Source organism: Lipophrys pholis (assembly GCF_963383615.2).
Source record: "Lipophrys pholis genome assembly, chromosome: 15".
Lineage (NCBI taxonomy): Eukaryota > Metazoa > Chordata > Actinopteri > Blenniiformes > Blenniidae > Lipophrys > Lipophrys pholis.
Window position 1 is genome coordinate 1,070,404 of NC_137642.1, and position 24,620 is coordinate 1,095,023.

Below are 24,620 nucleotides of genomic sequence, written 5' to 3' on the forward strand. Positions count from 1 at the left end.
CATTTCTAGTATAAAGCCTTGGAGTCAATGTCGGAAACAGCTGTGATGCTGAAGCTGGTGTAGGAGCAGACCTTCATTAAATCTCTGCCCTGCTCTGTGTTTCATAACTGTATTAAAGCTTTCACACAGAGCAAATCCAACAGATCGAGGCTAAAATATGAGGAAGTAGCTGGAGCTCATTAAATGACAGAAATTGACCCAAACTCCAGGGATTCATGTTTGACCTACTGTTATTTAGAAATCTGTAAAGTTCTTCCTTGAAAGTGAGTAAGACTCTTCTTTGGACCCACACTGCATCCGCATGATGGTCTGTGAAAGCTGATTGTTGTCCTCTGGAGTCAGCATTGTTCTTATGTCTCCAATGATGTAACATTCGAACAGTAAATTTCATTCTCAAAGTTAGCAACATCAAACAGGTTGTTTATCTGTGTAACTTTTAACTGTATTCCAAAGTTTACTCAGGTGAATGATTTAATCATGTCCTCTGTGATTTTGGGACGTATTGCTTTTAGTTGTGTCTTTATAAAGTTTTGCCTTTCTATTCCGAGAAACTCACAGAAACTATTCACTATACAAGTTTGTCACCAGACTTTCACCTTTCCCTGTAATTATCTTCCCTCCGGTCGTCTTAATTCTACCGTCCCTCCCATGGAGATTAAATGTCCTGAAGCGGTCCAGCAGACCACCATCAGAGTGCTCTGGCTAATTGTCCTGGACTCACTGAGCTCACTTTGCTTCTTTCCTTTGTCATCCATCTTTATTAGATTGGAACTCTTTTCTTTGCATTGCCCTGTCTCAGCGTCTAATAAGCGCTAAAATGTCATGTGTGTATTTCCCAGGGACAACCTGGTACAAGAGGATTTCCAGGATTTCCAGTAAGTTGATAGATTTTTATGAAATCTTTTTGTCAAACTGTCAAACATTTGCTGAACTGATGGTTGCCGTCATTCACTCGTTCACATGAAGCTCCAGGAGTTGGTATGAATCCCACTCCTCAGTTCACCTCCTCTGCCGAAGCCCCCAAAGCCTCCACAGTCAATAAAAGGCTTTTTTTCCCACAATGCACCTCTGGTATTAAACAACCTGCAAACATCCCTGCAGCTTCAGCGTGTCACCCCCGGAGTGAAATCAAAACTCTATTGAGTGTTTATTTATAATCTCTATGGTTAGGTTGAACTTTGTCTTCATCATATCTTTAGTTAGTTAGTTAGTTAGTTAGTTAGTTAGTTAGTTAGTTAGTTAGTTAGTTAGTTAGTTAGTTATTTTTATTTTGTTTTGTTTTTTATAACCTCTTAAGGACCACCTATTTGAGCTGATTTTCTTTGATTATACGTACCAAAATGCCAAAGCCTTATTGTCTATGAAGCTCATCACCTACATCCCTATTCTATACGTGGAATTAAAGCAAATATCTTCTCGTTTCTGGTGATATGTATAGGAAGTGTGTGAGTCTAATCTAACAAGGTATAATATACATGTGGTAAAGAATATGAAAACCTCTGGAGTTTGCACAAGAAATATGTAATGTCCGAGCCTTGTTTCCACTGCGCAGTACAGTACAGTATTGTAATGCGCCAACATGTGAAGCCCATGGTATCACATGTTGGCTTGGAATTGCTCATCCAATCTTTCCATGGGAACAATTGTTATAAAGCTCTCACGACAATATTCCTGTTTGCCTGTGAAGTATGTCATGGTGAGTCTTCATTCTTAGTTAATCACCCCCAAACTGACAATACAAGTCATTTGTGTGTAATGTATCACATTTTATACAGTATGGATAAAATATACATCGTCTCAGAATGATTCCATGAATAGTGCAATGATTATTGACAGAGAATAGTTGAATAATTATATAACAAAATCCTTAGCACTGTGCAAGGTAAAGAACTGATCCACTGTACTTGGGCAGTGTTCTTTAAAACCTATTCTAAATAAATAGATGAGTTCTCCTGATTCAGACCAAGCAGAGACCTGAAGTTTGATCGACTCAACACTGAAATGTCAGCCCCATTAAGCAGATTTAGCTCACACGTTGTTTTCTGGCTATTCTGATCAGGACGGTGTTATGATGTGATGTAAATGCTTCTCTTGTAAGTACTCAAAGACTTCTTGTAAGTACTCAAATATATCCTTCTTTTCTTTTACCCCAGGGTCCAATTGGATTGGATGGCAAGCCTGTGAGTTTCCTAAAGTTCCTGTTAAAATGTGAAACTACCGAGTAATTAGAGCGCCATAAGATCCCTGTGGTGATAATCAACACACTTAAACTGAGAATAATGATGGTCATTAGTAGTACAAAAACACTGCTGGTGTCATTACTGTTAATTAGGGTGAGGGTAAACATTTCTAAAAAGGTCTTTGCAGCACATGAAGTGAAGATATGCACTGAGTGACTGTCCTCTCTGCTTTAATTTCACACAGGGGCAGAGCGGCCTGAAGGGAGATGTCGTAAGTACAGTACAGATTTATTAGAAACACAGTCAGTACCACAGTCGGAGCAGTATCCAAGAGTATCTAATAAATGTCAGATTTTCAGTCTCCAGCAGTGTTGCATTCACTTCACATGTCAAATTTGTACTGAACCTTGTTTTACTAACAGTTTATTTTGCGCTCACACAGATAGAGGTTTGTCCCGGGTAATAAGTGTAGAGTAGACTCCTCACCACAAGGGGGAGGTAGAGACAGATGGGAGATGTTATTCTCTCTGGTTTTCAGTTGGGGTTTGATAATAAAAGTCTGACTGGGTGAAATGAGCAGACTGGGATTTTAGCCTGTGCTCAAACAGGTTTGAGGACTATTCTGAAGGCATTGATCCTTTATTAGTCAGCCAGTGGACAATCGTTGTGGACTCCGTCACTAATAATCTAATTCTATTAACTGGTTAGGTTCATGTGCAGAAGGAAGTGGTTGGATGGTTGGCTGGTTGGATGGTTGGTTGGTTGGTTGGCTGGTTGGCTGGTTGGTTGGTTGGTTGGTTGGTTGGTTGGTTGGTTGGTTGGCTGGTTGGCTGGTTGGTTGGTTAACAGGATCATTTTTACCTGTTTACTATTATATAACTGACCTCATATACTGCGTCCAGGATCAAGAAGAAGAATGTGGCCCTAATATGCAGTCATTTGAAAGTTACCGTGATGTCAGTAATTGTTTTTAATGACATGTGGTATGCCAGTTATATTGGTAGGCCAGAGGACTTAACAAATTCTTTTTGAGAGCGACCAGAACTAAATTGTGGATTCTTCCATGAAGTGACCTCTTTGGAGGCTGGTTTACTTGATAGTATGATTTTGTCACATCTGTACACAATAACACACCATTGGCTGCAGTTACAATAGTGGCTTTCCGAAGTACACAGCAAGACGAGAATCAAACCAACAACATTTGGGGCTGGAAGACAAGCTCAACCAACAGAGCCACAAACATCTAATCAGCATGTCACATTTAGACAGGGAACTGGGCTTTATATTCTGTAACGCCTCTGAAACTCTCCTGATCCTGTTCTCACCTCACTGCCGCTCACTGAGGTGGTTTTGTTCAGTGTTTGTGATTTAGTCACTGGAGGAGTGTGAGCAGAATGACCTGCGCATGTCCAACATATTAAGAACATCAAACCTCTTGTGAATCTGAAAATAAAACACACACAGACACCTGAAAACAAATCTGATCATTGTAGGAAATCACTTCATTTGTCACAAATGAACTACAAGGACTGCGTGTTTTGCCATGCCAGAAGGACAGAAGCAGAAACGCTGTTCAACTCTTCTGTGAGAACTAAATTATTTCCAGCTTCAGTGCAGATTTACAGGATAATAAAGCCTCTGTTCCTCTTGAATGATGTTGAGGTGGAGTTTATTTCAATGTTGCCCAACTGAGGTAAATGCTTTGGCACACTGCTGCTTCCAGAAGCTTCTCACATGTCAACGTTTGTGGACCATTACTCTCAGTCTGACAGTGGGAAATCAGCATGTGGCGGTTTGTTTTGGAAGCGGGGGGGCTCACGCCTGCTGTGATCCAGTCCAGAGGACCTGCCAACATGTCCAGGAGCCCCTGTACGGCCCGACACTGTGGAACTGCAGCAGAATGTTGATTAATGAGCCCATAATGAGCTCACGCTCCTCCGTCTCCTTCCTGACAAATATCAAAGAGGATTAAAAGTGTTTTTGAAGGGTTGTCTGGTGGAGGTGGCTCTGCTGCTGACCCCGTACGGCCACCAGGTGGACTCGATGTGTCAAAGCTGCGTTCATTAATCACCAGTAGCTGAGCTACGACAGCTTCTACCCTGGACAACACACCTCAGAGAGCCTGGTGGAAGTCAAAGTGATTACTTTCAGCCCAACACATAATGAGAACAGACTCCTGTTAGCTATTGCATCGGTTGGTTTGATATTTGACATGTTGGTGGAGGAGCTGAGTGTCCAGGTTTTCTTAGGCACTCCTCTCATAGCAGGCTGATGTAATAATCCTTTGACCTTGATAGGTCATTTGGTTGTACAAATATTTCATTTTATTTGAAAACAATTTGTAAGTAAATTCTAAAATATTGTAACAGCTGTGGTGTCGTTAGCAGACCGGCTCCAAAACATTTCATTTAAAAGGTAAAAACAAGTTAGACGATGCACACACTGTTTGTTTGAACTCAGGACATTTAAAGTTGTAAAGCAGTATTTACATTTTGTGAGACGACTCATCAGATTGTCATATCTTCACCACTCTGACTCCACATCAGAAGATGGGTGTGAATGAAGGACAGGGTGGAGGTGATGTCGAGCTCAGAAAGTGAATGTGTGTGTGTGTGAGTGTGTATCTGCTCCTGGATGAACGGTCCCAGCTTGCTCATGAGTGTTTACGTCAGATTAAATCTGTTGTTGTTGTCTTCCAGGGTCATCGTGGTCCCAGAGGACTCCCCGTAAGTTGCTGTAATAATGATCTACCAACCAAGCAGACTAAATATATCACATGATGCCACTCTCTTCTGTCTTCTATGTCTGTGGTATCATTTGTAGGGGGACCCCGGGCCCAAAGGAGAGAAGGTGAGACACAGTTTGCTGTATTCAGACACTTTATAATGACCGTCAATATCAGAAGATCGCTTTTGAATATAGGACTGAAATATAGTTTATCCTCAATTCAAAAACAGTCAGTTGTAAAGTCTCCATGACAGATCTCATGAAACGTCCCTTTTTTGTGGTTTTTAAAGTTATATGATGCAGACAGCAGGAGCAGAATGAAGACGGGACAATTGACCCTATCAGAGATTGTCCCTCTGAAACTCCTAAACCAAGAACAAACTCCACAGCCCCACATCAGTTAAAAAACATGCCATCATGTTGTGCAGTGCAACATGTGGGTCTTTCTAATCACTTTCTGTCGCGACCAGGTTTGATGTAATGCTGAACGTAGACCAGATACAGAGCATGAATGCACTGAATTCAGACATCATTCTCTGCCATTCAGACATTTGGAATCTAGATATAGAAATATAGTAATCATGATGAAGGAAAACTTTCCCATCTGACTGTATAAAACCTCCAGCTGGACCAGTCAGAAAAGACCAGAGACCTGTTCAAATTATTTAGAAATTACTTGACAACAGCTTTTCAGCTCCCGAACGACGACAGGAGGGTCAAGTTCTCAGTTAGCAGACCTTAACATGAATAAACTCTTGGGGCATCTCTCTAATGGGGTCTTTTCTTTTCAAGCTGCCCTCCTCATGACAGCAACTCTAATGTCAATATAATCAACTACAATATGTTCCTGTCTTCTGTGTGCTCTTGTGTCTGAGTGTGTTTCCTGTCCTCTCCAGGGCGTATGTGGAGACTACACTCACAGGGTAAGACAACATGGACGTGGACCTGTGACAGAGAAGTTTTCACCTCAATGATGCCATAAATCAGAAATCATTCATCTGTTCTGTTGTATAATGACGTGAAGTGAAGATGTGATCTTTAGCTTGACATCCTTGGTTTCTTAGAGGAGGAGAAAATGCTGCAGATGGGACTAATGGGCGCAGTACAGTGGAGGGGTAGCACAGTGATGTGGAGGTGTGTGTGTTTGGGGGGGGGGGGGGGGGGTTGTCTGGTTTAGAGTAAAGTGGCTCATTAGCCTGCTTGAACGATTAGATCTGATAAGACTCTGCCAAAAATAAGAGTCTCCTGAGTGATTGGGGACTTTCTCAGGAGTTAATTGCTGCTGTATTTCAGCCCCACAGTTATTAAAGCCGTCCTGGTGAAGCACTTTTTAAGTTTTCTTCACTTTTCCCGGCCCTGGAGCAGAAATGGTGCTGAGTGGTTATCAGGAGAACATCATGCTGTCCCATACATGTGTGGATATTAATGCTTCAGGAAAGATCAATCTGAGTGTGGGGACTTTAGTGGAAGAGGAAACGTGATGTTTTTAGAGCACTTTTGTGGCCAGCCGTCCTCAGCAGGCTGTGTGGGCGGTCCAGTCCCCGGTGGGGGCTCACAGTCCTGGAGTAAGACCCCCGGGGTTCACGCCACACTCTGTATGAATTCTCCGGGGTTTTGAGAGGTTGCCTTCCAGGACAGACAACCAGCCAACACATTTTCTAAACAAGACATGAACACACAGAAAGGAGCCTTTTGCAAGTTTAGGTTTTTGTAAATTGGACGGCTTTGCAGAGTGTGGTGTCGTCAGCTGACACTTTAAAGCAGGAGTGTCAAACACACGTATTCCCAATGTTCCAGTGACATTAGGAGACTGAACAAAATACTGAACAGTCAGTTTGAACAGGACGCTGCAGTGAAGCTTGATGCCTTCAGGTTAAAATGTTCACACAATATTTGTACTCAAGTACAAATATGACCCTGAATTATACTAATTCACAAGTACAAAATAGTGTTCTCTGTGGAGACAAAGAATTCAGATTGAAAAGAAAAAGATCATCTTATTCACTGAGTAGGTTTAATAAAAGTTTGTTTAAATATGAAATGTCAACGTTGGATTTGTTATCATTTGTAGGTTGTTTGACTTTTCCAGCCGAACAGTGAACATGTGACCTCTGAAGTACAACCTGTTTGACACTCCTGCATTAAATTTTCACGTGGATGTTTTATTTATTTTTCCTCGTTCAACACATTTAATGAAAGAAGTGACTTTTTCTTTCTCCACACCAAATCCAGCTGCTCACATCCAGATTTTCTGAAATCCTTTGTGCCTGGAAAGTTGTTGAGCATTGGCTTATAGAGAGGCTGCTGTCCTGGGTAGGATTGAATTCTGCTTTGCTGTCTGACCACCTCCCTGGTGTGTAGGGCCTCTTTGTGCAGGACCTCCCTCTGAAAACCTTGGCCGCCTTGCGCTCCAGTCAGGCTCTGACGTTGAAGGTTTGTGGGTGCCTCCAAACACCCTGACAGAAAACTCGGAGGGGTTCACCAAGTCGTGCCGCAAAGAGAGCCACTGAGTTTCAGCTCCTCCACCTGCTGACCTCCACCAGGAAACGTCACGAGACTGATCCGTCTCTGTGTGGTTCTGGAAAAACTGTCCATCTGTACATGTAGAGAGTGGAAGGATCCAATTATAACTCTTAGTACATGGATGCCAATATTGAAATTAATTCATATGGAGCTAAAAAAAGGTGTCATGTGTGTACATGATGTGTTGTTAACTAAAATCACATGAACTATTAATTAATATTTCAGACATTCATATTGAGAACAATGCAAAATGGAAAAAATCACTTCAGAATTTTAATGGATTGAACAATAAATGTGAATATGTCTAATGAATACATGTAGATAAAACAACAACCAAAGAAAATGGTTAATTCAATGTTGATCCAGATGAAAAACATGTGAGCGAAAACCACCAGGCAAAAATCAACCAATCCTACAAGCCCACGTATCACAAGTTAAATATTTCAGCTCATTTTTAGTTTGATTTCACTTTCGCATTGAAAATAAGTTTGGATTAATGAAAAAATAAGTGGCCATAAAGAAAAGCCTCCATCAGCTTTGTAACGTTCTTTGCTATTAAAAGTATTTTAGATTCTTCATCCTTCAGACTTCCTCTGAGTCGATCAAAAGCAACGAGATCCAGTCGATGTTTTATCATTTTGGATTTGAATATTGGCAGCCCATGACTTTTGGACATGAGAACCTGTTTTCATTGTGGTGGAGAGGTGGGAACAGTGAGCGACGTTCAGCACTAGACTTGCCTACTTTTCAAACATTTACACCCCTACTTATATTCACTGATAACACGATGTATATATTTCCATTGAAACAGCTCCATTGCAATTGGTCACTTCCAACCGATCTGCTTTAATTGGTAAAGTAAACTCATTTCAGAAGTGTGACAGTAAAAAAGATGTGATAAAACTATAAAGCATGGAGGGGCGCTCCTCTGAGGTCATGATGTGGGAAGACGTGCTCGCTTTCTCGTGTGGAAATATGTACTCTCTGTAAAAAGTAGGCAAGTGTCATGCAGCTGGTTCTACCTGTGTGAAGTCATGTGTGTACGCCTGTGTCTGACGGTGCTGGTCATTTCAACAGAAGCGGCGTATTGTACAGCCCTGTGTTGGACAGTTGGCCACAGTAAGTCTGGACCTCAACATCTTACTGCTCTACTCTCTTTGTGGCAAGACTGGCGTCCGCCTCTGCTCCACTGCACTCTAGGGGTCTGGATGCCTTCGAACAGGGACGTTGATGTACACAAATCAGAATAGAGCTCAGCAGACGTTTGAATGATGGTACATCTCGACCCTGAGCCTCTCCAGGCCTGTAGTTTGCTCCGCCGGTGCCTCTTTTCTTCTGTCATCTGTTCAGCCCATCTTCTCTCCAGCCTCTTTTCCTTTTTCTCTCACTTGACTTCCCATTTCCTCACGTTTCACTCTCTTGTTCTGTGCCCCCCCTCCCTCTCCTGTTCTACCCTCTGTGGCCTCCTGGTGACCTTTGCCCTGTGACCTTTTTGCACTGCTGGCCACCTGTGCTTTGTGACTCCCCCCCAGCAGATGTTGCCCATCACCTTGCGCAACATGCCCTCAATAAGCCCTCTAATCTTAAAACGCCTGAAGGTACAACTCTTTCTGCCCCCCCTTGCCCCCTTCCCCATGCCCGCCGCCGCCCCCCCCAGCTCCTCTGTGCCGTCATGCTCCCATTAACCACTTTTGAGCTGCTGCTTCGTCTGAATGTGCAGAACGTTTTCTTTTATTTATTTGTTTCTGTCAATGATGCAGAAAAAACTATTAAAACTGGTGAATTTACTTCAGGTTTGGATCAAATCAAAAACAATTCTGATTAATTATGTTGAGTTGGAAAGATGAGATATAAAGTACATACACAACACAATTTCACACAATTTAAATAATTTTAATGATCATTCAGAAAAAATGAAAGATGATAAATGTTCTGGCTAATTACACTGGATAGTACATCTATGGTATTTGTGGCATACGTTCCTTGAATATAATCCTGAATGATCAATTTTATTGTGATTCATTGGAAACAATGCCTGTATTCCAAAGAACAGCTCAACCATTAAATGTCCTTATCACCACTCATTATCATATTTATTGAAAGAGTCATTTACAGTTGTCACTCCGTCAGAGATCTGTAACCTGCAGCTGTGCAGCCACATGTGACTCTACAGCTCCTCTCGTGGCTCTACAGCTCCTTTAATGACTCTACAGTTCCTCTAGTGACTCTACAGCTCCTCTCGTGGCTCTACAGCTCCTCTAGTGACTCTACAGCTCCTCTAGTGACTTTACAGCTCCTTTAATGACTCCACAGCTTCTCCGTAGTGACTCTACAACTCATCTAGTAACTCTACAGCTCCTCTAGTGACCCCACAGCTCATCTAGTGGCTCTACAGCTCCTCTAGTGGCTCTACAGCACCGTTAGTGACTCCACAGCCCTTCCGTAGTGGCTCTACAGCTCCTTTAGTGACTCTACAGCCCCTGTAGTGACTCCTTTGTATTGACTCTACAACTCCTTTAGTGGCTCTACAGCTCCTCTAGTGGCTCTACAGCTCCTCTAGTGACTCTACAGCTCCTATGTAGTGACTCTACAACTCCTCTAGTGGTTCTACAGGTCCTGTAGTGACTCTAGAGCATCTCCGTAGTGACTCTACAGCTCCTCTAGTGGCTCTACAGCTCCTCTAGTGACCCTACAGCTCCTCTGTAGAGACTCTACAGCTCCTCTAGTGACTCTACAGCTCCTACGTAGTGACTCTACAACTCCTCTAGTGGTTCTACAGCTCCTGAAGTGACTCTAGAGCATCTCCGTAGTGACTCTACAGCTCCTCTACTGGCTCTACAGCTCCTCTAGTGACCCTACAGCTCCTCTGTAGAGACTCTACAGCTCCTCTAGTGACTCTACAGCTCCTCTGTCGTGCCTTCATCACAGTGCTCACCAAATAAAATTTAAATTTAAATTTTTTTAATACCCTAGTTCTGTTTGTTACATCTAAAACCTAAAGGCTAAAAGGGTTTTTCAAAAAGTATTTTTCTAAATTACATTTCAGTTCACAAACACGTCAAACCACCTCCTCTCAATAAATCCAACATCTTCCAATCAGTGGACTGTGTGATGGGAATTCCATCCTGATGAGATCTCAATAACTTCTGATTCATATACATATAGCCCCCCCCCCCCCCCCCTGCAATCGTCTTTCATGTACGTGGTCAAATTGTGCAGAACAGCACACTTTATCATGAGCCACTGGCGACTGCAGCCTATCAGTATCGACGTGTGGATAACCCTGAAGAAAAACATGTCCAGTAACATAAATCATTCTAGAGACATTTATTTCCCCAAAGCAAAGGAGCAATGATAAAATCTGGATTCAATGTGGGCAGATATGTTCTCCATTATCTCAGAAAAGAAGCTTGGCAGCACTGCCTGGTCCTGAGCTACTGTACATGGAGTCTCTCTGTGAAGCTCAGTGACTGAAGCCAGGCCAGCTCTTTGTTTCAAGAACCTCTCTAAGTTGGACCACATGTGCAAATAAATCTTGTTCTGTAGCATCAGAAGTCAAACCATGCGACATCACTGCCTTCTATGAACTCAGATATTTGAATTGGCTGTTTCCTGTGACATATTGACCTGTGGAAATCTGATCAATTGAAAGCAAAACAAAAATAACAGGATCTTTTTCAACTTTGACAAAGGGACGTTTATGATGAGCAGCAGGCAAACTGAGTTATTTTAGCTTCTGACTTGTATTTCTCCTCTTCAGACTCTGAGATGTTTGTAAAATAGATGTGACTTTGGTCGGACATAAATCCCTGAACAGTGAGCAATCATCAGATTACCCACACACTGATATTTAAGAAGCTACAGAAAACATCAGTGCCAAGATTACAGTCATTCAGTCACAGACAAACACTCTTTTTATTATAAAGTGAGTAAAGTGAAGTCAGTGAACTCAGCCTGCATCAGTGCCACAAAGCAGCCATACTAATGCAGCTGATCTGATAGTGAATGCTGAGCTTCTCCAGGTGTCAGCAGGTTGGCTAACTTCAAATACAGTATATAAGACAAGAAAACTACTAAGATCCTGTGTGAAAGGTGCTAGAATGCACAAGCACACAAACAGATTGTGCTTTGAGTTTGTGCGCTTGTTGCTGGTGATCAGTTAAAAACAAACAGCAGTATCTAAAGGGGGGTTTTGCGTGCTTTAAGCCCTGGTTACTCCACACAGCTGAGTTTCTGTCTTCATGTGCTCAAGTTGATGAAAGTGCAGAACAGAAGACATCTGATTCTAAATTCCACAAAGCAAAGTTGTGGGGAGCCAAGTGAGGAAATGCTCTTGCACGTTGTCACAGAATGTTGAAACACCAGCTCCTCCCAGTTTTTTGCACACTCCTGATATTCCATATTCACGAAGGCAAACGTGCTTCATTGATTATTTTCTGCGTCCTGTTAGCTTTGACGTGTGTTGGACCACGATCAGATTAGCGCCCATTTTCACATGAGCAAACCTTCAACAACTGTTTCCAGGTTGTTTCTGGTTTGTGCTGATGATCACAGTCGCCTCTGTACTTCCTGGAGAGACGTGTCCATGCAGTGAACCTGGTCTAGGCTGTGTGACCACGGTTCATAATGTGACCTTTTTCTTCTGGTTAAACCTGGTCCCTGGTTAAACTGGCTCAGACAGTAAATATCATCCAGACGATGCGGCTACATGTTCTATGATTATTATTTAATGACACTCTGACACCTGAACAAGATCCAGAAGCTACTCAGTGAACCCTTTAAAACAAGATTGAAATAATACAAATGTGTATTATATCCAAACTGACTCTATGTAATTGCTTTCCTGGCTGCCGCTCTAACAACCTCTGTGCAACATCCCACCGACCCCACAGCTTGTTTGCAGTGCAGTGTGACATTGTGTTGGCTGTAGCCAGGCTCTCTTCAAGATGAGAGGTTTTAACTCAAGGTCTCTCAGCAGGGCGAGCCTGGAGCGCAGGGACCCCCAGGACCTCCTGGTCCCCCGGGACTCCCAGGGACCCCAGGCTTGGATGGTACAAATGGTCCACCGGTGAGTCACAGATTCAGCTTTTTGGGGTTTTTCACATTTCATAAATGTTACATTGCCAATGTATGAAATATTTCTGCCGTAGCGAGTAAATACACTGTTCGTGTCTATCTGTTGCCTTCAGTGCAAACTAGGTATTTGTGCGGTTAATGCATCATATTTCATCGTGCTGTGGGTGAACTGATGTTATCCAAACTCGAGTTATTAACATTTATGTGGTGACGATACTTAAAGCGCTCACACTGTAATGACAATATACTGCAAAGAATAATAATGCTTAAGCTTTTAGTCCATTTTAGAGTCAAATGTGATGTTTGTTTATGGCTTTCGGGCAAAACAGTGTCAAAGGTAGTGATATCAGACATTGCCTTGTTATTTCTTATGTTAGAAGAAAACCCTTCAAGGTTTAAAGCCAGACCCCCAGAGGACTCAATCTGGGACTCCATCCCGCTGGGGTGGAATGTAGTGTAAAAATGCTGAAAGCAAAAAGTCTTTTTTAAAAGATAACTTTCATTGTAGTTTAAAGCCTGGCAGAGCTGAGGTGGGGCTGACAGAGTGGAGAGATGATGTCAGGGCGGAGTGAAGCAGGCAGTGGGAGCTACCAGGAGCAGAGTTGCAGGCAGGCCGGCAGAGTAGGAGGAGGAGGAGAGGGAGGAGGATGAGGAGGAGAAGGAGGAGGAGGCATGTCGAGGTTCGAAATACAGGCCGTGAGAGTGTGAGTGGTTGGTGGTGGTCAAAGGATGAATGTAGTGAGAGAGTGAGTGGTTGGTGGTGGTCAAAGGATGAATGTAGTGAGAGAGTGAGTGGTTGGGGTGGTCAGAGGGTGAATGAGTGAGAGAGTGAGTGGTTGGTGTGGTCAGAGGGTGAATGTAGTGAGAGAGTGAGTGGTTGGTGTGGTCGGAGGGTGAATGAGTGAGAGAGTGAGTGGTTGGTGGTGGTCAGAGGGTGAATGAGTGAGAGAGTTAGTGGTTGGTGGTGGTCAGAGGGTGAATGTAGTGAGAGAGTGAGTGGTTGGTGGTGGTCAGAGGGTGAATGCAGTGTGAGAGTGAGTGGTTGGTGGTGGTCAGAGGGTGAATGTAGTGAGAGAGTGAGTGGTTGGTGGTGGTCAGAGGGTGAATGTAGTGAGAGAGTGAGTGGTTGGTGGTGGTCAAAGGGTGAATGTAGTGAGAGAGTGAATGGTTGGGTTGGTCAGAGGGTGATTGTAGTGAGAGAGTTAGTGGTTGGTGGTGGTCAGAGGGTGAATGAGTGAGAGAGTTAGTGGTTGTTGGTGGTGGTCAGAGGGTGAATGTAGTGAGAGAGTGAGTGGTTGGTGGTGGTCAGAGGGTGAATGTAGTGAGAGAGTGAGTGGTTGGTGGTGGTCAGAGGGTGAATGTAGTGTGAGAGTGAGTGGTTGATGGTGGTCAGAGGGTGAATGTAGTGTGAGAGTGAGTGGTTGGTGGTGGTCAGAGGGTGAATGTAGTGAGAGAGTGAGTGGTTGGTGGTGGTCAGAGGGTGAATGCAGTGTGAGAGTGAGTGGTTGGTGGTGGTCAGAGGGTGAATGCAGTGTGAGAGTGAGTGGTTGGTGGTGGTCAGAGGGTGAATGTAGTGAGAGAGTGAGTGGTTGGTGGTGGTCAGAGGGTGAATGTAGTGAGAGAGTGAGTGGTTGGTGGTGGTCAGAGGGGTCGATGGTCCAGATTAGCAGCCTCTCCTCCGTCAATGTGCCCCAGAGCAGCTGTGGCTACTATGTACTTTACCACCATCCAGTCTGGAGTAAATGAATAATGCAAAGTGTCTTTGAGTGTTGAGAAAAGCGCTATATAAAACCATATTTTTATTATTAGTATTACATGATCAGCGAGCTGCTGTCTTACTGCTAACTACACCAGTATCAACACTGATGGTGTTTGTTACAACATGCTGAAGGCTGTAGAAATTAGGATTGTTTGTGTGCGCGCGTGAGTGGAGTATTCATTGAGACAAATTAGAAAAACCAAAAGAAAACAAATGATAGATCAGTTTGCATATGAGTTTTTATTTCTATAATATTTGCTACATCTAAAAAGAAAAAGAAAAAAACGTTTTTTACATTAAACCTCAACTTTGGAATGTTTTTACAACAACATCACACATATTCTGCCTCTGTGAATAGAAGTTTTTCACGCTACAGTGGAGCCACAATGATGACGAAGAGCTTCACTCAGTTTTATTCACTTATTCACAGCTGCTTTCATTTCCATTGAGATGAGAACAAACATATGGGTGGGTGGATAGATGGGTCTCTACCCATCTATCCATCCATCCATCCATCCATCCATCCATCCATCCATCCATCCATCCATCCATCCATCCATCTATCTATCTTCTACCTACCAGCTTACTATGGGTGAGGAGAGGTGAGGAAAGGTGAAAACAGGTGAGGACAGGAGAGTTGAGGACAGGTGAGGAGAGGTGAGGAGAGGTGAAGACAGGTTACACCTGGACAGGTTGCCAGTTGTTCAGTTTTCTACTGGCAGAATATCTAACTGCTGACATCATGAACAACGAGTCCAAAGGTTCTTCCTTTACAAATCTATTGTCGAAGTGCACTAAATGTAGATACACTTACAGGATGTTCTCATGTTTGTGCTGCTGTGAGTTTGACTATTATCACTTGACTCCCCAACTGAGCTGAGATATTCCCTCACAATTAAAATGGATTTGACAGCCCTGCTTGATTTGTGAAGAAAATCTATGTCAAAGTTCCAAAATCAAATTGCACAACCATGCCATGTGGCGTTGCTTTCAAATGAAGTGGACTTATAAAGAGCACATGGATTCAGGGTTTTGTGTTTTCCATTCTTCTACAGGGTAAACCTGGGGAGCCAGGCAAACCAGGAAAAGACCCCAGGGTAAGCATCGGTCCAGAGACCACCTGTGTTAGTCAGTGAAAGTGTGTTTTTGTGACTTTAACTTTGTTCTAATTTCTACTTTGTTTCTGCAGCTTTTGCCTGGACTAAAGGTGAATATATTTATATTCTTTGTAGCCAAACTGCTGCTCATAATGGCTTCAGTCGTATTACAAACACACTCAGACCCAAGTCAAACAAGCCACATGAAAAGAGTCCTGAGTCAAGACGTTTCCAGCAACAGTTCAGACGAGCCACCTCCACAGCGCTGATCTTCACATGATGCATTAATTGTCATGGGTTATTTGAAAGCAGGAATGTAGCTCGTGTGGACTCGTAAATGCCTCTGACTGTGGAAAACAAGCCCAATCTCACAGCAGGAAATGCTTCTCTCAGTAATAAGCCTGAGCATGGGGACTAATACTTGAACAAGCTGCAAAAGTGATCAGAGAAGCATCAGCATGGAAAACAGGACTTTGAAGTCCACAAATCAGCCCTCAACCACCTGCTTCTGCAATGAACGCTGAGTGCGCTCCACTGACCGGACTCACTCTGTTTGCTCTTTGCAGGGTGAGCCTGGCGTGCCTGGACACAAGGTCAGTTCATGTCTGGATTAAGATTTTATCAGTACAACATAGGAAGTGGTGAGGATCATGTATTCTCATATACAGTACACACTGGAAACACAATAAGGTTATACTGGTATGAATGCTGATGAAGGAAACTCCTGCACAGGTTAACTTGGAACCAGAACAAATAACATTCTAATAATTGTTGCTGTACTTTGATTTAAAAAGTAAACACTGGGAAGAGTACTCCCAAATAAAACAAGATACTAATGTAGAGAGGCTTCCAGCCCGGTGTTTTGTCTCCATGGATCAGCTTCAGAGGAGTTGTTTTTCTTGTCTCTCCTCACAGGGCGACCGAGGTGATGTTGGCCCACCAGGAGCTGAAGGCTCAAAGGTACTCCACTCCATTACTACTTTATCTTGAAATTAAGGCCTGTGTCAGACATTTAGGAGCAAATGTTGTTGTTAATTCCTGGAGATGTGTTAGAGTGGGTGCTTCAAAGGTTCAAGTGACGCAGGATATCTGGTCTCTTGTGCGGCTGAGCTGCTCTGGCTTCCCGCTCCTCTTTCCACTCAGATGGACTTGATGATCAGTCATGAACACACCTGTCATTGCACTGAATTATGAAGAATGGGATGTGGGGCAATAGAACCTTCCATACACCATGGATGTGATGAGGAGCAGGAGCTTCCCGCTGATATCAGACCAAACACACTGCTAGCTCGTCATGCTTCATCACCAAGTTATTCAGAAAACTGACAGGTTGTGTGCATTATTATTGAAAGGATGTGTCTGATATCCTTTCTGATGTGAAAACAGGCCGCCGAGACAAACACAATACCAAAAGTTTCAGGTGTGAGTAGAATTGTTCATGGAGGAAACATAGTAAACCCAAAGAGAGCTGAAGAAGATTCTGCAGCCATTGCTTCAGGAGGTTTTTAACGTGTCACATATCTAACAGCCAATCATAAGAGAGTAAGTGCACTGCAATGAAAAATAAGGAAAAGCACAAGTGAGCAGGTGAAGTTTTGAAGCTCCTTCATGCAGATTCTGTATGATGTTACTCACCCCAGCAGAGATCTTCTACTTGTAAAGCTCTTTGTTTTCCACCACAGTTATCATTAATATTGGAGATGTTCCCCTCTCAGACTGCTCAGGTGTCTCCTGCTGTATTTGTGCTCTGAGGTCTTTGTAAAGAATGAAGTATTGAGAGTAATCCAGTTGTTGGTGTGTCTTTGCAGTAGAGCAACCTTGTCTCTCTGGCTATTGTTAGGCCCGTTAAACAAGGTGCTGATCTGAACTGAGATCATCTGAGAAGATGGATGAGTGGAGCTTTGATTTAACGATGATGGCCTGTCTGTGACTAATAATGATTATGAATTACACTGTGGAAATGGTGTTGGTAGTTTTACTTTGTATTTGTGTACGCCGATCTGGAAATAAAGGCTACGGATGTCCAGGTACATGAAAAGGATCTCAGTTCTGTCAGTTCAGCAGCATCAGCTGGCCTTTCAAAACCAGCACCATGGTATTATTGGATGTATTAAATCTTTAAAATAAATAAATTGGAGATTTGGAAGTTGTTAAAAACTAATATTAAAAAAATCCGACAGCCTGACCTCACAAAAAGCAGCAGGTTGAATCTACAAGATTAATACTTCAGATATTTACGGAATAATTGGTGTTTGTAGAGTCACTGTGAGATAATTGTGTTTATCACACACACACTCCTGTTACATGTTACTCAATTAATCACGCCTTCAGATTTTATAGGTTTTATTCATTTTATTGCTGTAGAATTGTATAAAAAAGAAAAAGTGCCTTGAGTGAGTTTATTATTTTCAAGGTAACCACAGCTTCTCCGACCTGGCTGTTCCTCAATTTATTGTTATTTGCAATTCACTGAATGTTGCAAAAATGAGCAGGTTGGCCTTCTGAGTGTCTGAGAAGACGGACTGAGTGTCTGTCTTGTGTTGGACACGGTCCTCCCTGCCTCTTCTGAAGCCTGGTGCGCCATCTAGTGGACCATTGTGACATTTACTGCATTTCTTTCTGCTCTGCTTCATAGGGAATTAAAGGAGACCAGGGCATCAAGGTGAGCACACACACACACACACACACACACACACACACACACACACACACACACACACACACACACACACACACACACACACACACACACACACACACACACACACACACACACACACACACACACACACACACACACACACACATAATATTTGAAAACCATGGATCGTTTTCCTTCCGCTTCACATTGTGTTCATCCATCTCATCCATTCCCAATAAAATGTATTCACACTTGCAGTTGTAATGAGTGAAAATGTGGAAAACTTCACAAGGTTTCAATACTGTAGTGAGCCACTGTACTTAGTTTCCAATTACTGGATTATTCACTTTTTAGCCTCTATAAAACAAAGGATATGTTTTATATCACCAGAAGAGAAGCAGAATCTGCATCTGAGTCTGCTGCAGACCTTTTTAGCAAAGCTCGGTCTGGGTTAGAATTTAGCTGCTCTTTCCAAGGCCACCACAGTCTGCCTGTGTCCAGGGAGCGATCGGATAGTAGGTCCTGGATGCCATGTGGGATGATTTAGATCTCCTGTCAGGTCAAACATGCACACTCCTTTTCCCCTCCTGTTTGATTCTGGTCTGGTTGAATGGGCGTGTCTGTTTTTACTGCCCCGCTGCGTCTCCGAGCTGATGTTTCCATCCACCCTGCAGGGGGATGAAGGGAAGAGGGGCTTCTCTGGAGACGCAGGAGTGAAGGTAGAGTGGAAGCCCAGCACGGAGTGGTGTGTGTGGTATGCTGAGTGTATTTATGCATGGAAAGGTCACAGTTTGCTGTTGGGCTACGGATGATCTACTGAGGAACTTCTGTCTGTCTCTGAACACAAAGTACCTGAAATCCCCCAGGAAGTTTGCACAGTCCACAGTCATGGTTTGGTAAAGAAATCAATTTTATATGATCTTATAGTGTGAGTCAGTGGCTTTACTCCATGATAATCACAGAGGATTCTTGTTTATTTTGAAGTGTGGGGGATCCGTACCTGGCCGTCATGGTAACTCAGATGCTTCCATGAATAATCCTTTGACAGAACTCTGGCTCTCCAGCTTCACACCCAAGAACTGGAAGGGCCTGCAGTGGGTGGTAATGAGAGAGGCAGAACACATCCGAAACACTCCACTACCCCACTCAAAGGCAACAGGAGTGGTGGTTTGAATCCTTCAGAGACAGGACACCAGTGTGGATCCCTGGAACACTCTGTGGGAGCAGATCAGACTCACAGTCAATTCACTGTATATGTGGTAACGTGGATCTAAACAGGCGCATTTCTACTGCACTTTACACTGTTCATCACACTCACACATGTACTCACACACAGTAGAGACTGCTGCAAACTGGACTTCAATGTCTTGCTCAAGGACACCGAGCGTGTGGTCATGGTGAGATGTGGAATCAAACCCGCAGCCTTGAGCCACAGTTGCTGCTCAGTGGGATTTTTAACAGTGGCTCAAATAAATCTTACTAAACAGTAAAAAGCAGCTGCAGAAGTTCCTCTGCTGAAGATGAGCTTGGAGGAGCAGCAGTTTCTTCAGATATCTGTTCAGCTGCAGCAGACGTCTTACTTAGTGTCCACCGTTCAGTCACAGTTCATCAAATCTGCTGGGAGGGTGCACGGCTTTAACCAGTCCACTGAATAATTGCACAGAATTCCATCTTCTTTGGGACTGGGCTTCACAGTAGCTCCTCGCTGGCCACACGGTCTGCAGCCATGCATTCGTGTGTTTTCTCCATTAGGGCTCTCAGACAGACGCGGGAAGGAGGAGGAAAACCTCAAAGCAGGAAACGTGCCTATCCATTGGTATCCACAGGATACAGCGATCTAAACGATTTTTATTCTTTAATAATAAAGGGAAAGTGATTTTGCAGGCGTACCCTTCAGATTTAAGGAATGGCTGCCTTAAGCGCTTCGGCTCCTGTGAACTCTGGACAAGTCTGTTCTATATATAATCTCAAAGAGCTGGCTGCTGCTTCCTCCTGTGCCACAGTAAACGACTGCACAGTAAGATTTGTGGGATCTACCATCACTATTAATATCTGCTTGTGCTGACCACAAAGTATGACTCCCCAAACCTTGCTGCAGGCAGCAGGCAACAGGCAGCACTGGGCAGCGGCAGCAGCAGCAGGCAGCAGCAGCAGGCAGCAGCAGCAGGCAGCAGCAGGCAGCAGCAGCAGAAGCAAGCAGCAGCAGGCGACAGACAGCAGCAGCAGTCAGAATCAGGCAGCAGCAGGCAGCAGCAGGCGACAGACAGCAGCAGCAGGCAGAATCAGGCAGCAGCAGGCGACAGACAGCAGCAGCAGGCAGAATCAGGCAGCAGCAGGCGACAGACAGCAGCAGCAGGCAACAGGCAGCAGTGGACAGCAGCAGCATCAGGCAGCAGCAGTCAGAATCAGGCATTAGCAGGCGACAGACAGCAGCAGCAGCAGCAGTCAGAATCAGGCAGCAGTACGCGACAGGCAGCAGCAGCAGCATCAGGCAGCATCAGGCAGCAGCAGACAGCAGCCGGAGGCGACAGGCAGCATTCAGCAGCAGGCAGTGTGCAGCAGCACCTCAGCAGTTGATGCCACCCCCCAGCAGAAAGGGGTTTGGTTTTCCACTCCTTGCGGGAGCTTGGTCAGTAACAGAAAGTGACACAGTGGTTTTATTGACAAAGAAAAGTTTGTGCCAACAGTCACACGTCTTTGACTCAGGGAACAAAATGTATTTTTAACTGAACATTAGAGGCAATGAGGGACCTAGCTGGAGGAAATCTTCTGAGCTGAGGGTAGAAGGCAGCGATGAAGCTGTCCAGTCACCCACCTCATTCTGTTGTTTCTCATAGTCTGAAGGATACAAGTGGAATTCCAGCCCTAGCTCAGGCATCAGTAGGAGGACAGGGGAGGTGCTGTCTCTGTGACATTTAGAAGGTCTCTGGATGACACAGAATACATGCTGTTCCTCCCGGAGCCACAACTATGTCAGGCCAAGCCAGAAGCATCCTCCAGTATTTCATGTCGGCAAATCAGAAGGTACCATGAAGGTGAAAGACTCCCTCCACAGTGACAGTATGTCTGCATGCAGATACACATGCTTTTATCTGACCAAACCAACAATGTTCATCCTGAACATTCATTTTTTTCACGGGTAGACGCTCATTCATACCAATCTCCACCCAATGACATGGATCTGCGTGTGCGTGTGTGTGTGCAGAAGTTCTAAATGTAGAAACTCAGTGTTCAGCTGCAGTGAAATCAGGCTTAATGCTTCAGCTCCAGAAGGTTGCAGGGATCCACCAGGGCAGAAGAGCCACAGGTTTTCTATAAACTAGAGTTCATGTGTGAGGGTAATGCACAGGCTGAATACATGGGAGTGTAGGTGTGTGTTAATATGGAAACCCTGTGAGGACGTGTGTCCTGGTGTCCTTCTTTCCTGAGGACTTCTCAGCAGCTCACTGTGATAACACTCCCTTTCAAACCCTGTCATTCTTTAGACTTTCCTCTGGACTGGAAAAGCTGCTTCACTGAGTTACTTCAACATTAATGAATCATGATATGGAACAGCATCGTAACAAACTCACTGTATTTCACATCAGACGAGACATGTTGACAGGGTCACATGATGGAAGACGACCTTTGAAGTGACTGGTTCTACATACAAGCTGATTGGAGCGTCTACCGATCAGACAAATGTTTTCTGTCTGACTGTGTGGCTGTTGGAGAACTTCCAAAGCCAGAACCTTCCTGACTTGTTAATGCTGACTTGGTGAGATTAGAGTAGATTAATTCATGGGACAATAGAAACAGACTCACTTTCACTTTATTCCAGCAGAAAAGTTTCAGGCAGAGCTTCCTCACTGCTCTTCTTTTACTTTACATTTTATATCCACTTGTTTTGAGGCTAAGTTTCCTCCGTGTGAGTGTGTTTCCTGTCACAATATTAATTCATCACCGTGACGACAGGAGTGGTTCTCACATCCAACTTGGGGACTATTTCTCTTATTCTGTCAGATATAAATGAACTCATAAATGTTTGGAGTGCATTTGTGTGTTTGTGTTCATTGATGATTTGTCATTCTAGTCATTTGATGACTTACTGAGAGTTGATTTGTGTCTTTGTCTGTGTCATGGTATGGTCATTTTTTTAGGGTCCTGTAGAAAAGTATATATGTGAGTTTTCCTTCTTTCTCTGTTATTGCCACGCGGGTCACTGTAGGGAGAACCAGGTTTCCCAGGTGCTCCAGGCTTAAAGGTACAGTCTGTGCAGTATTGTGGCAGTATTACACTACATCACACTAGAGAGTCTTAACTGTCTTTCTTTCATTAAAAAGGGTCGGGCCGGCCTTCACGGTACCCCAGGCATTCCAGGAAAGAGGGGCTATAGGGTAGGCCTGGAATGAAATGAACACCTAACTGTGTGCTTGTTGCCCATTCCTACTGATTCTGAGATGTCTGTGAAAACCCCTTGTCCACCAGAATTGTATTCTGTGTTTGTGATTTGCCACAGGACTTGTTTCATCCCATCGTTTTGTTTGATCATATTCTGTCTTGTCTTTGATGGCGTGATCCCACAATGGGTCTAATGTACTGAGATCCTGGATGAAGCGATCTCAGCTGCAGGCTCTCATTAATAGATATCACTTTGCGTCTGTGTGCGTTTTGTTTGTGGTCAACTCAGAAAAACAGCAGGAGGTACATCACGCACAAACAGGAGCATCCAGAGGAAGGTTTTCTTTGAATTAGACCAGTTCATACTGAAAGAATCTGCAGGAAACTGCTTTGTTTTATTATCTGACTAAAAAGGACAACAACTCAGGAGCACAACACAGTCTACATTGTGTTATGTTCAGAATCTATGTCTTGAAACGTACTGCCAGTCTCTCACTGAAGCTAAAAATAAGTGTGGAAATAACTGCTGGTTGCTTCAGCAACTCAATATGACTCTCAGGCAGCTGAAGTTGTGTGGCGCCATTCCCAGCTTCCACCTATACAGGTCACCAGATGAACTGGATCCATGTGCAGCTCACATCCTTACAAAATGTTCAGAGACGCAGCGACTACAAAACCCACATGTGACACAAATATTAGTGTCATAAACTGACCTCTTAGTTGTTCACATGAAACAATATGTCAGAAACTTTAAGCAAAATATAGTTTCCATGGTCATTTCTCATTTTCTGATAAAACTGCTGCTACATGTTGATTCCTCTTATTGTTTCCACACAATCAGGGAGTTTCCCACCATATTCACTGCTTCAGTTCTTTGTGTGTGAGTCCACTGGTTATGTGATGGAGCTGGACTGTTTTAGTCTGACTGACTGGCTGCATGTGTGTTTGTAATGACGAGATGTGAGGCTTTCTCACTATAATTTACAGTTTTGGCATGTTGTTACTGTCAGTACAAACAGTGTTTTTTTGTCATAAAAACTGAGATATTTAAAGAAAAATAATACTGAGCTGTATCAGTGCGGTATTCTCAACACATTCGCATATATTGCTGTTGGAAACACATATTCAGATTGGATTTGTTGTTAATCATGTGCTGTATTTTGATTGTAAGTAGCGTGCCAATAGTTATTCTTTATTTTCTGTTTTCTGGGCAGGGAGACAAGGGGGAATCAACCTCTGCATCCCAGGGGATTAAAGGAGAGCCAGGATCTCCAGGACTGCCTGGCCTGCCGGGAACCAAGGTATGGAAAAACATTGGTCCACCAATAGATACGTTACGACCATGATATCAAAGAACCTGTGATGTAAACCAGAGGAGACCGATCAACCTAACTCCAATGATTCTCCTCCAGGGCGACAGAGGCGACCCAGGAGAGAAGGTAGGGGAAATGAAGGATTATCATTAAGAAGTTTACGCTCCATGTGCAGAGAGGAGTTCATGTTGATGGGAGATAAATCTAAATGTGACATGTTTTAAACCTGTAGGGTGAAGTAGGCTCTGAAGGCTCGGCTGGACCAAGAGTAAGTTTTCACTTATTGATTGTCGGGAAGCACAGATCCACATTTTTTTTACTTCCGATCCGATCCCGAAACCTGAATGTGGATATCTGCCAATACCGATACTATTCAGATACCAGAGCTGTTTGCTTTAATATTATTATTAGCATTATTGTTGATTTTACATGAGGCTGTGAAAAACTCCTCTCTGCAGTAATGTATGAATTGTACTAATGTTTGCATGTATTCTCCCAAAAGACAACTTGAGGTTAGTATAGGGTCAGAAAAAGAAGCAGTACAAAGTATTTTTGTTCCATTTGGACAATGTGGGGGTCTGCGTGACATCATCGTCTCATAATAAACTAGTTCTATCTTTAATAGCTCAGAATGACTTTATTAATTCCTGGAGAAATTATTTAGCAACGTAACACAAACAGCAGGGTTTCCAGCTCTAAAGGCCAATTCATCCTCCATAAGAACAAGAAGAAAGTTCAGCCCTGTGGGGTCCTACCGGACAAAATGACGTCATTTTCTTCCTCCGGCCGAAGAAATGTGGTTTGGCTGTTCCAACCATCCGGCCGAACTATGTTGGTGCTGCACTGCCAAAACTTCTGCACTGCTGTGTGCTGCTCATGCTCACCAGCTCACTAATGACTCTCAGTTATATTTGAATCACGTTT

General features: G+C 43.6%; 1 protein-coding gene across 1 annotated transcript in view; it reads left to right on the top strand.

Annotated features, from left to right (window-relative positions):
- col13a1 (collagen, type XIII, alpha 1) overlaps window positions 1-24,620 on the top strand; it is a gene marked incomplete at its 5' end in the record, with an annotated part of 82,596 nt that overhangs the window by 37,660 nt on the left and 20,316 nt on the right. Inside the window, 17 exons of the mRNA XM_080482315.1 lie at window positions 840-875; window positions 2,154-2,180; window positions 2,425-2,451; window positions 4,880-4,906; window positions 5,004-5,030; window positions 5,804-5,830; window positions 7,269-7,340; window positions 12,409-12,498; window positions 15,321-15,362; window positions 15,455-15,472; window positions 15,929-15,955; window positions 16,278-16,322; window positions 17,998-18,024; window positions 22,326-22,379; window positions 23,598-23,684; window positions 23,796-23,822; window positions 23,929-23,964. Of these exons, the coding sequence (XP_080338441.1) occupies window positions 840-875; window positions 2,154-2,180; window positions 2,425-2,451; window positions 4,880-4,906; window positions 5,004-5,030; window positions 5,804-5,830; window positions 7,269-7,340; window positions 12,409-12,498; window positions 15,321-15,362; window positions 15,455-15,472; window positions 15,929-15,955; window positions 16,278-16,322; window positions 17,998-18,024; window positions 22,326-22,379; window positions 23,598-23,684; window positions 23,796-23,822; window positions 23,929-23,964 (696 nt within the window). The remainder of the gene's footprint in view (window positions 1-839; window positions 876-2,153; window positions 2,181-2,424; window positions 2,452-4,879; window positions 4,907-5,003; window positions 5,031-5,803; window positions 5,831-7,268; window positions 7,341-12,408; window positions 12,499-15,320; window positions 15,363-15,454; window positions 15,473-15,928; window positions 15,956-16,277; window positions 16,323-17,997; window positions 18,025-22,325; window positions 22,380-23,597; window positions 23,685-23,795; window positions 23,823-23,928; window positions 23,965-24,620) is intronic.